General features: G+C 40.5%; 1 protein-coding gene and 1 long non-coding RNA gene across 5 annotated transcripts in view; one reads left to right on the top strand and one right to left on the bottom strand.

Moving 5' to 3' along the window:
* SHLD1 (shieldin complex subunit 1) overlaps nt 1-13,440 on the top strand; it is a 62,013-nt gene that overhangs the window by 5,690 nt on the left and 42,883 nt on the right. Inside the window, exons 1-2 of one of the 4 annotated variants that reach the window (XM_083349314.1) lie at nt 231-363; nt 1,315-1,441. The exons of 1 other annotated variant lie outside the window; for it this stretch is intronic. In XM_083349314.1, coding sequence (XP_083205440.1) covers nt 1,441 — 1 coding nt within the window. In that variant the 5' untranslated portion in view covers nt 231-363; nt 1,315-1,440. Of the gene's footprint in view, nt 1-226; nt 364-1,314; nt 1,442-1,471; nt 1,734-13,440 lie in introns of those variants that run through there. 2 more of the 4 variants (XM_083349315.1, XM_083349317.1) reach the window with 2 other exon arrangements.
* LOC310632248 lies at nt 6,601-13,421 on the bottom strand. Its single transcript, XR_014490815.1, has 3 exons — nt 13,298-13,421; nt 10,802-10,944; nt 6,601-6,648 (listed from the first exon to the last, which is right to left on the bottom strand). It is a non-coding gene; the product is annotated as an uncharacterized lncRNA (long non-coding RNA).

Raw genomic sequence — 13,440 nt, 5'->3', positions numbered from 1 at the left:
AGAACTTCTCCGGTCCCAGACCCCGTTTCTCAGGGGGGGGGTCTTCAAACTTGGCCCTTTTATGACTTGTGGACTTCAACTCCCAGAATTCCTCAGCCAGCCATGCTGGCTGAGGAATTCTGGGAGTTGAAGTCCACAAGTCATAAAAGGGCCAAGTTTGAAGACCCCTGCGGCGTTTCTTGTCTCGTTCTCGCGTGCTTGCAGCCTTGCTGCGCTTCCGGGAAGCCGGACGGCCTTAGACGCGGAAGCAGCGCTGGCTTTCAAACGGATTGATGTGTTTCCCCCCGTTTCTGCGGATACACGCTTTGCTGCGAATTCGCTTCGAGGTGGAAGCACGATAGCGTTTCTTTAGCAGAATACCCGGTAAATGCCGTGACCCGTCGGTGGGCCGGGGGGTGTGTGTGGAAAGTTTAAGCCATTTTTGCAGCCTTAAACGTTCGCCGTCCATTTTTTTTTTCCCACCGCAATTCTCACCGTTCCAAGAGCCTATTAAAAAGGGAGTGATGGAAACTGCAGGGATCGGGATGTAGATTAAGCGGCTGGAGACCTATTAGGCTGGTCTGAAGTAAAGGTAGTCCTCGATTTACAACAGTTCATTTAGTGACTGTTCAAGAGCCTTGGTGGAGCAGTGGGCTAATGCCTCCTTAAGTAACACCAGCTGCCTGCAATTAGTGCAGGTTCGCATCCCACCAGGCTCAAGGTTGACTCAGCCTTCCATCCTTCCGAGGTAGGTAAAATGAGGACCCAGATTGTTGGGGGCAATTAAGCTGACTTTGTAATAATGCCGCTCGGGAGGGGTGTGAAAGCCCTAATAAGCAGGCATATACATAGAATGGAGGCTACTGCTAAGCTTGTAAGCTGCCCTGAGTCTTCGGAGAAGGGCGGGATATAAATGGAATTAAAAAAAATTTTAAAAAAAAGTTGCAATGGAACCGAAAAAAGTGATATTTGTCCGTTTGTTGCAGCGGCTCCCTAGTCATGTGATCAAAATTAAAATGCTTGGCAACTGGTTCATATTTATGATGGTTGCAGTGTCTTGGAGTCATGTGATTTATCTTTTGCAACTGGGGAAGGGAGAGTCACTTAACCATGTGACTAACAACTGCAGTGATTCGCTTAACTCTGTAAGAAAGGTAAAATGGGGCAAAACTCACTTAACAAATGTCTCGCTTAGCAACATAAATGCTGGGTTCAACCGTGGTTGTAAGTCAAGGACTATCTGTACTGCAGTTTCTTTGCTCAACTGTAGGGGAAGAGAGGCTGCTTTATCTTCGATTGCTTCCCTAAGAAATATTTAATTCATATTGATTTTAGATTGCAGGCCACACTGGCTGAAGAATCCTGGGAGTTGAAGTCCACAAGCCATAAAAGGGCCAAGTTTGAAGACCCCTGATCTAGCTCATTGTGGCTTACAGTATTTCATGGGCCATTGTCATCCATAGTTAAGTGTGATACATGAATATAGGTTTCTCTTCCTCCTGCAGCTTTGTAAAGTGTCTTAGTTCTACAAGGTTGTTGTAGCTTATTTAATTTTTAAATGTTTATGCTCACTTTTGTTTGCATTATTTTTCCGGAGTCAGATTCTCTGAGCTAGGTCTATGCGTAAACTGCCTGTAGTCACCGTGAGTTGGGCAGCCATATAAATTTTCTTAATGATAAATTAATGGTGGTACACATTAATCCCTTTTTTATTGTTACTTTAGGACGATGTGACATACAAATAAATTTATGAGGTGAGGAGGGATTTTTGTCTCAATTATGAGACCTAATGGGAGCAATCTGTTCTCTTTTGGTTAGGCCTTTGGTGTGCTATATTTTAGTGAATATAATCAGGAAGTAGGTGACAAAGTAGTAGGTGATGAGATGCCAGATATGTGTACTACAGTACATGGAAAGATTGAAAGGACTGGATATACTTAGCCTGGAAATCATGAAGAAATCATGAGAGGCAATATGATAGCCAAACACATCAGAAACATAGATTGCAGATGAAATATGGGGGGGGGGGAATTATTCCCTACTTCTGCTTTAGAACTATGCACAGCCTTTCAGGGGCTGTTGAACTACAACTAATATGCTGCTTCATTGGCCACAAAGGGTAATATTCAAGGGGATTGGAATTCATATTACTCAATTGTTCTAGAGCACAAGTGTCAAACTCACCACGTCACGTGATGTGTCGCGACGTATCACAACTCTTTTTGCATTGTCGGCAATGGGGTGGGTGCGGCTTCGGTATGATGAAACTGGCCTGTGGGCTGGCAGTTTGACACCCCTGTTCTAGAGCTTAGGGTCTAATCACCCAACTCAAATTACAAGATTGGGGGTTCTGCTAATTTAAAGAACCACTTTTGTGTAGTAGTTAAGGTACAAGGCTAAAAAGTGACAGACCATAGGTTCTAGTCAAAGCCAGCTGAGTGACTTTGCAACACTCCATCTATCTTAGTCCTAGGAGAGATGGTGGCAAATCACTTCTGTAAAACCTTGCCAAGGAACTGCAGATATTCATCCAGGCAGTCGCCAGGAGTCAACACTGACTCAAAAGCACAAAAAAGGTTTTTTTTAACTTGTGAAATTTTACAGAGAGATCCTGTAATGATTATCACATTTGGGAAACTGTAATGGTCATTTACATAACAATAGCACTTAGAATTATATACCACTCTGTAGTGCTTTACAGCACACTCTGAACGGTTTACAACATCAGCATATTGCCCTGAACCATCTGGGTCCTTGTTTTACTTACCTTGGAAGGATGGAAGGCTGAGTCAACCTCAAGTCCCATCAGGATCGAACTCCTGACTGTGGGCAGAGTTTGCCTGTAATACTGCATTCTAACCACTGCGCCACTATGGTGCCACATTGTGAATACAGATATCAATATCTGAATATTCTGGAGGAATTATCTTCTTAGCTCAAAAACAGTCCTGGATTAACCATTAAGCAATATAAGCACATCCTTAAATCACCAATGAAAGGGAGCCACAGAATGTTTTTCCCCTAGCTATCATTCCTCTTGTTTTTTGACTGCTGCTTGACTTTAATCAATATTTTTTTTTAATAATTGTCCTTATCTGCCCTGTTCAGCTTTAATCTGCAATGTTAAAAACATTGGCATGGTGAGTGACTAAAGTTAAAAAGCGGTTTGAAAGTGTCATCAGATATATTTGTTTCATGGCATGTGAATTTTGCTTTTGTCAAGGGACACCATTTTGTGCTGTTCATAGGACGTCTGGCCTAATCTGGCCTTGTCTAAAATAATATTAGCTGATTCATGTTTTTATTCAAACATTTATGCACTTATTAAGACCGTGAGGGGTTTATCTTAACATCTTTATCTTTAGCAGTGGAAAGAACAATGGCAACAAAATTGTCAAAGTTGAAAACGCCAAATCGAACTCCATCTTAGTTATAAAACCCAGGCCTGAGGCTCACAATGAACTGACTCATTGGCTGCACTAAGCCAAATTTGAATTTTGTTATCTTGATGGTGTCCCCTTGCCCCATTTCTTAAATTTAGAAGGGAGTTCAACAGAGTGTGCATTTTTTATGACCAGACTAAATTAGATTCTGAGAAATGAATGGATCAATGATACCGACTGTTTCCTGAATGTAATTTTCTGAAATAATAACTATTTTGACTGGAAATTGGTAAGAACCCTTAAGCCCTAACCCTTTCTCCCTGAGCTACTTTTCTGTCAAAATTGCTCGGGAGAGAGATTGTTTTTCATGGACAAAGGCTCATGTGGCTTCTTTCCTTTTTAGGCTTAACGCTAATTGGAGCAGATTCAGGTCTAATGCAGTGGATGTCATTATAGTTTACATCTGTAAAATGGTTTTAGTGCAGATGGTCAGGCTGTGTAATAATATGTGGGAATGACCTTAAGAGAAGAGGAAGACCCTCTGTGTGTGTGTGTGTGTGTGTGTGTGTGTGTGTGTGTGTGTGTGTGTCTGTGTTAAATGTCTCAGAAAGGACTGTCTAGTTTCTTGGACTGTAAAGGTGAAGGAGGGGAAATGTACTTTCAGCCTTGTAAGATTATGTCAAGGTAACTTTACCATAAAGGGAGAGCTAGTAGTTCTGGATGAAAAAAGATCAATATCCTCATGCCAATTATCAACATTTGTACTGATGTAACTTCATATCTGTGAACAAGAACCTATTAGGTAAAAGAGGTTGTTTCATGAATACCAGGAGAGGCTTTGGCTGAATTCACCCTTCATTAGGCAATGTGGTTTGTTATTGTCTTTGGTATAGTGCAATGTTCATGTCATGGTTTATGTTAATCTCATAACATGAATAGGGCCTCCTTTGGATGATTAAAAAAACATGCTTAAAGCACACTGTAATTTTATTTTGTGACTTAATCTTTGAGTGACTATTTTAAAAAGCCTCCAATTACTTTATGTTTTCCCCTTCCTTGGAAAGTGGTTAGGAAATATATGGAAGTCAGATACATAGAACTTATGATCAATAAAGCTTGACCGAAGACTGTCATAAAAAAAACTTTCTATTATGAGTGATTCCTGCTTATAACCCGTACACAGCCATTAGCAATGATGACATCAGTAGGTTAGGAAGGTTTTAGAACTGATGTGGAGACATTATTGTCTTCATTTTAATGTACTTTTATTACTTGTTTCTTTTACCTCACTATGAAACACAAGATATTGTGTAGGGGCAAAAAATCTAGCTCTCATATCTTGATATGTAGACAAACTGATGAGTCTTTGTTATTGAACTGTGAGTTAGCTAGTTGAGTATGTTATCTGTTATGACAGGGCTTTTCAACCTTTTCACCCATTGTACCACTTTTAGGATATGGCAACATCTGAGTACCATCAGTCACCTAGCAAGGTGTCAAAAACTTGATGACCCCCCCAAAAAAGGAAAAAAGTGATGAAGTACAGGTAGTCCTCGACTTACAACAGTTTGCTTAGTGACTGAAGTTACAATGGCACTGAAAAAAGTGCCCCCCCAAGCCACAGCTGAGCAAGACATCTGCCTGCCCTCCCAGTGGTGCTCTTCCTCCTATTCAAAGTTTTCATTGTTGTGAGCATTTCTGTTGAGGATTGGCAGCGGGGGTGTGGGGTGTGTGTGTTTGGTTTTTATTCCTTGTCTGCTGGGTGGTAAATCACAAGACCCTGGAGATGCTGCAACATTCCAGCTGATCTGCGCTTCTTCTGGGCTCAGAAGCGTCAGGATCAGTGCTGAGCTCCAGCTGGAGACTGGTGCTGACTCTGGTGCTTCCACTGATCCCTGACAGCCCTGCAGCTCCAGCCATCTCTCGCTCAGGCTTGTGCAGTCCTGCCACCGGTACAGCTCATTCCCCTCCCCTGCTACCACTTTTCTAGGATGGTTGTGTACCACCTGCCAAGTGCCACCAGTGGTACCCGTACCACTGGTTGAAAAGCCCTGTGTTATGAAGTTGGGCTTTTAAAATTGTGTTCTGCAGAACCTCAGGATTCAATGAGAACTTAATGGGGTTCCATGGGAGACTAAAGGTAAAAATAACAAGAATTTACTTATGCAGGCAGTGATTCTGGTACTTCTTAAAAATTATTATCAGGTTTCATAGCCTAAAAAAAATTATACAGTATTATACAGGACAGTTCATTAATGTGATGAATAAACTCAATTTTTGTATTGCTGCTGTGAGCCTGCTTCTTTCTAGCTGTAGCTGAAAGAATGGATTACTGTTTCTTTGTGGAGGCTGTGGCAATGCATCTCTGTTTCTTTTAGAAAATAAAGATCTTTTTTTAAGAACAACCAGTGCACCTATCTTTACTTGATAAACAGTACATTTGTTTTGATGGTCATATTTTTGATGGATTTGTTTTTGATGGTCATATTTTGATGTGAGATTTGCAAATGCCTCAGAAAGGAGACTTTTATTCATTCTGTTTATTTTGTTCTAAAGAAGGCAACCACGTTTCTTAGAAGGGGTATTTGTATGACAGCTGTTAAAGCAGACAGCTAATATGTTTCTCCTTGGCTTTGCCCAGAAGGATTGTTGAAATGTCAGAGTGATCTTTGCAATGTCAAATGAGGGGCCCTTTTAGATCATCAGCACTAACTTAGGTTTCTGCCAGCTCATCTGCTTGCTAATCCCAGATAAACATTTTGGCTGAGTTTTGTTTTTTAAAAAATATTGCTTGTTTTGCTTCTTCTATTCCCATTTACCTTAATGGCTAGAAATAATTGAAAAGGCAAATGGACAGGATGTAAACAAGTCATTGTTAGCTTACTGCATTTATTTACAACTGCTTTCAGCATTTCAAGCCTTGCAGTGTATTTAAATTAAAAATGACAAACTAGGTAAGTACTGAAGCTTAAGGCTTGAAAAATTATTAAAATTTAGGATTCTCTTTTATCTCATTCTTAGAGTGATAAACCCAAATTCTTTTTGGCCTGAATAAGCACAATTTATCAGTTGTTATTTCGTAGGGCTTACTGTGTTTCATTGAAAAATGAGATTTCAGTCTCTTTCTGGAAGTTCATTTGTCGTAAGATAAAGAGTATCCTTCTTCGTCCAGAAAGAACAATTTGGTTTTTTCTTGTTCCAGGCTCTTTTATATGGAAGCGGTTCTTACAAGGATTTTGACCTCACCTTTGTTCTCTAGATGTGGTAATTAGATCTCTGATGTAATCTGAAAACAGATATCGTGAAGTTAATTACTGAGTATCATGTGAAGGGTAGGTCAGCAGCTTTCTATAAAAAGAGTGGGGAAAACATTAGTCTCATAAAAGTAGTAAAAAAAATCTAATTGGTGATTGAAGGATAGATTTTGAGTACAATATTGGGATTGCTTAACACATAATTTCAAGTTAAAAGTGAATGCAAATGTAAAGTTTCCTCTTATGTAAAGTTATATCTTTAGATTTTCAATTATGTACAGCACATGTTTTCAGAAATACTAGGAAAAGCATTGCATCCCATTTTTTGGACACCACTTAAAAACTACAATGCATTGGAATGAAGCAGCCTAGTTCTGGCAGATAAAAATAGGTTACAGGTATATGTCACCTGTATTCTGATACATTTTGGGGTAGAAGTGAAATGTTAATTCTTCTAATACAGTACACCTATTTGTAGAATTGCTCCTTCAGAGAGAACCAGGATCTTTAGTACATTCATCCCAGCTGGAAATGTCAAGGATTCCTGACATGTAAGGAATGGAAGATTTGGGGTTACTTTTTCTGTAACGGCCCTCACTTTTTGAAATTAATGTCTTCTAGACTGGCAATAACTTTGGTGGGGTTTTTTTTTTTGAAAACCTTGGAACTGTTTAGCAGGCTTTGGAGAGTTGATGTTCCTAATTGTCTATACAGATAGTCGTCGACTTACAACAGTTTGTATGTTACAACTGCACAGTTACAGCATCCCTATGATCAGGCGATCAAAATTCAGATGCGTGGCAAACTGGTTCATATTTCTGATCGTTGCTGTGTCACAAGGGGTCATGTGATCCCCTTTTGCGACCTTCTGACAAGCAAAGTCAACAGGGAAGCCAGATTTACCTAACGACCAGATTACTAACTTATCAACTGCAGTGCTTCACTTAACAACTGTGGCAGGAAAGGTCGTAAAATGGGGCCATACTTACTTAATAAACGTCTCACCTAACAACAGAAAGTTCGGGCTCAGTGGTGGTTGTAAGTTGAGGACTACCTGTAATACATTATATAATATGTCCTTGTATAATGTCTATCACTATTTAAGGGTATAGGTTGAATTTTTTTTTATTAAAGAGTTTTACAAAAACAAGATTTTACAATACATCCCAAAATCCCACCCACCCCAAACCACCTCCTTCCCCCCCCCACTTCCCAGAGCTAAATACAGGGTATAGTTATTGTGGCTTTTAAACGTTGTTATGTTCTGAGGATTGTAAACTGCCAACAGTTATACAGCTTTGGTGATATAGAAGTAAAATGAAATGATAAATTAAGGCCTAGTCAACAGTCCACCATTGCTCAGAATGATAAATTAAGGTCTAATCAACAGATACAACAGTCATTGGTCTCATTTGAGGGAAGAGCCTTGGTGGAGCAGTGGGCTAATGCCTCCTTAAGTAACACCAGCTGCCTGCAATTAGTGCAGGTTCGAGTCCCACCAGGCTCAAGGTTGACTCAGCCTTCCATCCTTCCGAGGTAGGTAAAATGAGGACCCAGATTGTTGGGGGCAATTAAGCTGACTTTGTAATAATGCTGCTTGGGGGGGGGGCGAAAGCCCTAATAAGCAGGCATATACATAGAATGAAGGCTATTGCTAAGCACATTGATTTGTGCTTTAAATTGTAAGCCGCCCTGAGTCTTCGGAGAAGGGCGGGATATATATGGGATTTTTTTTTTAAAAAAATGAGACTGCATATAGATGGGACACTGAACAACTGGCCCTGTGGTGTAGCCAGAACAATCTAGAGCTGAACATGCTTAAAACTGTAGAGATGAGAGTGGAGGAGCCCTCCTATTCTACCACCTCTTACTCTATTAGACAGCATAGTATTAACAATAGAGTCCTAGTCTTCAGGTTTTAGGGGGTCTGTAATCTCCCAGGATTTGAAATGGGACACCTAACATTAGAACCATAATTAAAAAGGCATAACAAAGAATGTTCTTCCTGCATCAACTCAGAAAGTTCAGAATGCCCCAGGAGCTCTTGATAGAGGAATGATTGAGTCTGTCATTTGTACTTCTGTAACTGTCTGATTTGGTCCAGCAACCAAACAGGACAGATACAAGCTCTCAATGGATAAAGTGGAAAATGAAAATATTGGCTATTGTTCTTTTATGCAAGGTTTAGGCCCAGGTAAACTGAATCAGGCCTCATGGACAAAGTATTGAACCAAAGTTTGTGCTATGCTTAATTTTGCAGTTTGGAATTGTACTTTTCTTAATATGATTTTACTAAGCTTGCTTGTTTCAAATATATTTAGAACATAAGGACTGGAACAGTAAGAAATAGGGAACTGAAAGTAGCTGGTGGATGCGGGTTCCAATGTACAGGGCATATGTGGAAAGTTATGTTCAGCAGAAGGTCAGGAGGAGGTCAGTAAGACGTCAGCAAAAGTCAGCGGACCATCTGACTACAGTCTTAGAACAAGAAAGGGTATAAACTAAGAGTTGGGTCTGGACCTGATTGATTTGCCATTGGCCTATAGCTGTCCTTTGGAATTTTCTATACCAGTGGACCTCATTGCAATGGGTTATTAATATAAGTGAAGTTGTGTTGTTATGCTTGCTATGTTCCAAATTATTAGCAAAATAAACCTCTGAATCTTAAAGTAAGAATTATTTGGTGCTGCTGTCTCTTGTCTTTTTCATTGGGTTTTTCCACGACAATAATTAGGACTGCAGAAAAAACAACTGCAACCAACCTGCCTTCTGTTGAGGACCTGTATATTGCACAGGTCAGAAAGAGAGCTGAGAAAGTATCTACAGACCCCCTCACATCCTGGACATACCGTATTTTCCAGCGTATAAGATGACTTTTTAACGCATGAAAATCTTCTCAAAAGTCGGGGGTCGTCTTATACGCCCAGTCGCCTTATACGCCGGAAAATAGTAAATCCTCGGGAGCAGAGACGTTAGTGGAAATGGACAAATCCAGCGCTCAAGAATGGCGAAAGACGGGCTCCTCATAAATAAACCGACCAGCCCAACCGAGGCTGAGGCTCCAGCTTACCAGCGTCTTAGGGCAGCAGACCCCTTTTTTATTTTTTTTTGGAAGGGAGCGGGAGTCAAGCGCATGCCGAGTCGCCAGCACTCGGCAAGCACGAGAGCTCAAGGGAGTGCGGGAAGCCAGGCGGAGGCCGACCTGACATGTTTGCGCGGAGCTGAGCTTCACCTGACCCTGGGAGTTCGACTTCAGGGTGTGGTGCCGTGGCCAGACCTACAGCAACACCCGCCCGGGAAGGCGCAGCTCGGGAATTGTGACAGGCAGACCGCAGCAGAAAACTGGCGCTGGGGATTCAGCAACCCGGGGTCGCCCCTCCGCCCTGAAGTAGAAGGCGGCCTTTTGAAAAATCAATATTATAATATGTGCAGGGTTTTTCCCCTTTATTTCTTTTCCCCGTTTCTGTATACTCCAGCGATAACTTATGCAAGTGAAAGGAGGAAAAACCCCAAGTTTGCATTTTCTTGGAAAACTTTAGAAAAGCACAGCAAAATGCAGGGGAGGGTAAACGGGCTTCTCGATCTCAGTGCCACGCAGGGCTCCTTCTGGTTTCTAGTTACTTGGAAACTCGGGGCTTTCTTTGAGGGAATCTCAAACTTGCGGCGCAGGGCTGAGCCCGTTTCTTTCACCACCACCCCCCGCCCTCCGCCGCCCTGTTCATTAACTAACCTACGGAAAGAACCGCCTTCTTTCAGACCTGGTGCCTTCCCGAAGTGTTGGGCCACAATGCTCGTCGCTCCTGGCCGAAACAGCCAGCACGTGTGGCTGAAGTAGAAGGGGGCGCCAAGGCGAGAGGAGACGAGGTTTAGGCGAGGCAGAGCAAAGCTGATCTCGAGGCCAAAAGCTCTTGATAAACCTTTACCTAATTGAGAAGGAGCCCTGACTTCCTACTTACCCGTATTTTCCGGCGTATAAGACTTTAACCCATGAAAATCATCTCAAAAGTTGGGGGGTCGTCTTATACGCTGGAAAATACGGTAAATGTTTCATTTCCTCCTCTCTGGACATTGCTACAGGGCATCACATGCCAAACAACTAGACACAAAGACAGTTTTTTCCCTTTTGCCATCACTCTGCTGAACACCTAATTCCCACAGTACCGTCTTATCTCTAAGTATATTTACCAATGTGGTATGACTGTATTATTATTATTATTCTCATCTTCTCTTATTGGTATCATTACCTTCTCTTATTGGTATCATTGTTATGATTATTATTACTAATCAACAGGCTGGAGAGTGCTATTATATGAAGAAGAATGGAAATTCTGTAGGGGGAAAGAAAGATTGGCTGGAGTGTTGTCAAGAATAGGCAACTCGGGACTAGACATGCTCATTGGTGATGAAATACTGACCAGAAAAGAAGGGTGGAAGTATGTCCAATACACGGGGGAAGAATAGAATGAAAAACCTACCTAGAATGTTGAAAAGAAAGATTTCCGCATATTATGCTGAGGACCCATATACTGTGTTCTTGCATTTCCAAATAGGTGAGTAATTCAGACGTAATACATGAGAAGAACACATCCTAAACTGTTAGTAATAGATCTGTATTCCTGGAAAAAGAACAGTGTTCATCTGATGAGACCATCTGTTGATAGCTGTAAAGGTTCGATCTGTATTTTTAGGACAGCCATTAAAATACCTCTCTGGTAAGAGTCATGGTGACTTGCTGCATGAAATCCTTTGCTCGCAAATGATGATAATTGCTACTCCAACTAGGTTTTAGTGGTAGGAAATTTAATAAAATAAAGACTAATAAAATAAAAATAAACACTTTCTTCCAAGAATTTGATGCTTCTTCTTATACAATATTTTTAACTTTCCTTCTTAAGCACTTCCTATGGAATGTTTTTTTAAGATTAGCTTAAATTTAGCTAGATATAACCAAACTTTATCTCTGATGCACTTTTAATGGGTTACCTTTAAAGATGCTCCAGGGATTTTTTTGCCTTTGAAATTTGTTCACAGAATAGCCAAATGTTGAAATGTGAAATATTTCTTTTCTTTCTTTCTTTCTTTCTTTCTTTCTTTCTTTCTTTCTTTCTTTCTTTCTTTCTTTCTTTCTCCCCCTCTCTCTCCCTTCCCTTCCCTTCCCTTCCCTTCCCTTCCCTTCCCTTCCCTTCCCTTTCCTTTCCTTTCCTTTCCTTTCCTTTCCTTTCCTTTCCTTTCCTTTCCTTTCCTTTCCTTTCCTTTCCTTTCCTTTCCTTTCTTCCCACCTTTATTATTTTTACAAATAACTCAAGGCAGCAAAATTTCCTCCTATTTTCCCCAGAACAACAATCCTGTGAGGTGGGTTGGGCTGAGAGAGAATGACTGACCCAAAATCACCCAGTTGGCTTTCATGGTTAAGGCGGAACTTGAACTCATGGTCTGCTTTCTAGATCTTAACAACAGTTTATAAAAAAAAACACAAACTTTTTATTAGTATAAATATTAGGAAAGTATAGAATTTTTTATTAAAATATTTCCTAATTGATACAATATGATTATTTACCACATGGCTACACCTCCGCAAGTTATCCTGGGGATTTACAAAACTGACACAAAACCACCAAAACAATTTGGCCTGTCCATAAATTGCTACCTTGCCCAATTCTTAAAAATCATACATATTTCGGAATATTAGAAGCTCTATGGGAAACTTCTGTTGTAACTTCCTGATTAGCATTAAGAATGGCCTTTGGATCTCTGGGGGAATGCCACTCCATTAGGCTAGAGCATGAGCTAAAAAAACATTGAGTTTTGGTTCCCTCTTCCTAATTTCACTTTTGTGGCATTCTTAACATTCCAGCTCAGGACAAACAGTGGATTGGTTGGTTCTGCCTGAAGGAAGTAATCCTGCAGTACCCAAGTACCAAGCCCTAAAAGGCTTTATAGGTTATCATCATAGCTTGTAGTCATAAATTTACTGGAAGCCACCACAGCCATCACAAGACTTGTGTTATATGATAAAGATGCTATTCTTCCTACCCTCCAAAACCTCCCCAGAGGGTCACTACATTTCACATTGATTTTAGAAAAAAAAATAATACATGGAGCAAATTAAGATTATAAATTAGAGTAGCCTTGGGCTTCCTAAAAAGCCCAATTTGGAAAATTACATTAATCACAAAAGAGCCATTGCAAAAAGTTTGCTTCATCCTTCCTTATTAGATCATACACTGCATATGATATTTACAACTAAGAATGAGTGCCCGAGTATGTTATTTCCCTCTTCTCCATATTTTTTTTCCTCTTATGCTATGTCTTTGAGTTCATAAGTCTGAGATCAGGAACTATCAATGATTTATCTTTGTATTCCATTGGTTGGTTAATTGCTTGTTAATAGGCTGGCTGGCTGGTTTCTCTCCCTCTTGGAAATAAAAATATAATGTTATTAAATGGTTTAAGTAAGTATGAAAGCTATTATTCCATATTCAAGTTGTATATAAATCTTGTAGAATATTTTGCCCATCTTAAGAAGCTGATAGTAATGAAAAATATTTAAATGCCAAAACGTTGGTTCAAGCCATTAGGGGGCCTGAGTGAAAAATCTCTTTCCCCCCCTCTCCCGTTTTATGTACAAGGAGTAAACAGACTTGTACTGAAATACAATATGGGGATAGGACGGGGTCTCACCTGCTGCCTTTCAGATGCAGAACAAATCAGAGGCATAAAGCAGGTATTGTGGAATAGGCAGATCCGTTGTTCGGTTTTTGATTTTTCGTCCTCTTAGGGCTGGCCGTGCCATGACTTTGTGGCAGAAAACTAGCTTTGCTAGT

The sequence above is a fragment of the Vipera ursinii genome (genome assembly GCF_947247035.1).
Source record: "Vipera ursinii genome assembly, chromosome: 1".
Lineage (NCBI taxonomy): Eukaryota > Metazoa > Chordata > Lepidosauria > Squamata > Viperidae > Vipera > Vipera ursinii.
Note: the sequence above shows the minus strand (reverse complement) of the source record. Positions and strands in the feature narration are given on the sequence as shown.